This window comes from Octodon degus, unplaced genomic scaffold, assembly GCF_000260255.1.
Source record: "Octodon degus isolate 3935 unplaced genomic scaffold, OctDeg1.0 scaffold00031, whole genome shotgun sequence".
NCBI classification, from domain to species: Eukaryota; Metazoa; Chordata; class Mammalia; order Rodentia; family Octodontidae; genus Octodon; species Octodon degus.
This window is the reverse complement of record NW_004524607.1, coordinates 18,540,148-18,540,951: the sequence shown is the minus strand read 5'-3', so window position 1 is coordinate 18,540,951 and position 804 is coordinate 18,540,148. Positions and strand designations below refer to the sequence as shown.

At 46.3% G+C, this 804-nt stretch overlaps 1 protein-coding gene across 1 annotated transcript in view; it reads right to left on the bottom strand.

The window, feature by feature from the left end:
* Positions 1-804, bottom strand: part of Tmem225b (transmembrane protein 225B) — a 27,869-nt gene that overhangs the window by 19,037 nt on the left and 8,028 nt on the right. The window contains exon 4 of the mRNA XM_012514394.2: positions 163-300. Within this exon, the coding sequence (XP_012369848.1) occupies positions 163-300 (138 nt within the window). The remainder of the gene's footprint in view (positions 1-162; positions 301-804) is intronic.

The window sequence follows — 804 nt, the reverse complement described above, 5'->3', positions numbered from 1 at the left end:
AAGAAGAAGAAGAAGAAGAATCTAAATAAGTCATAGTGTTTGGAGAAAGGGTTTCAGTGAAGAACAAGATTAAGATAAAGATGTCAGTTTTCAGCATCCACAGAGAGGTTTCTAACTGCACACAAGGACCAGGGAGAGGGGCAGCAGCTCTGGGACACTTACCAGCCAGGAGGAACAGAAGGATGCTAAGGCCCAGGATGTAGTAAGGCCACTGCACAGAGAACTGTAGGTGGCTGGTGTTCATCCTCAGATCACGGATCTCCAAGGCATGCAGCAACAAGGCCAGGAAGCCACAGGTCCCTAGAGGGTCACAGGAACATGCCCTTGCTCCTCTCCCAGTTTTCTGCCTTGGTGGCAGCCTCCCTCTCACTGAATTAGACAGTGGTGTGGTTTCTGCTTGGAAATTCCTTTTCTGCCTTCACCCTTTGCCCCTTCTGAGCCAACATCCCCCCACAACACCCCATTTGCCTGTCTCTCCTTCCTTGCCAGCCCATCTCAATCAAGGCCATGTGCCTCACCACCTAGGGGTCTCATCATCAGAAATCCCTTCCGGCACCCTCTGTGTCTATGTCTTTGCCTCAATTCAGGTTGAGTGTTCTGGAAGTAACACTGTGGATGCAACTCCACCCAGTTTTCCCACCACATGTCTTCCTCTTCCTCCTCCACTTGCCATGGTGGGGCACTCTTTACAAATTTCAAAACATTTCTTTTTTTAATTTTTAAAAATATTTTATTTATTTATTTATTTATTTATTTATTTATTTAGTACAGAGTCTCACTACACAGCTCAGATGCATAGTGATC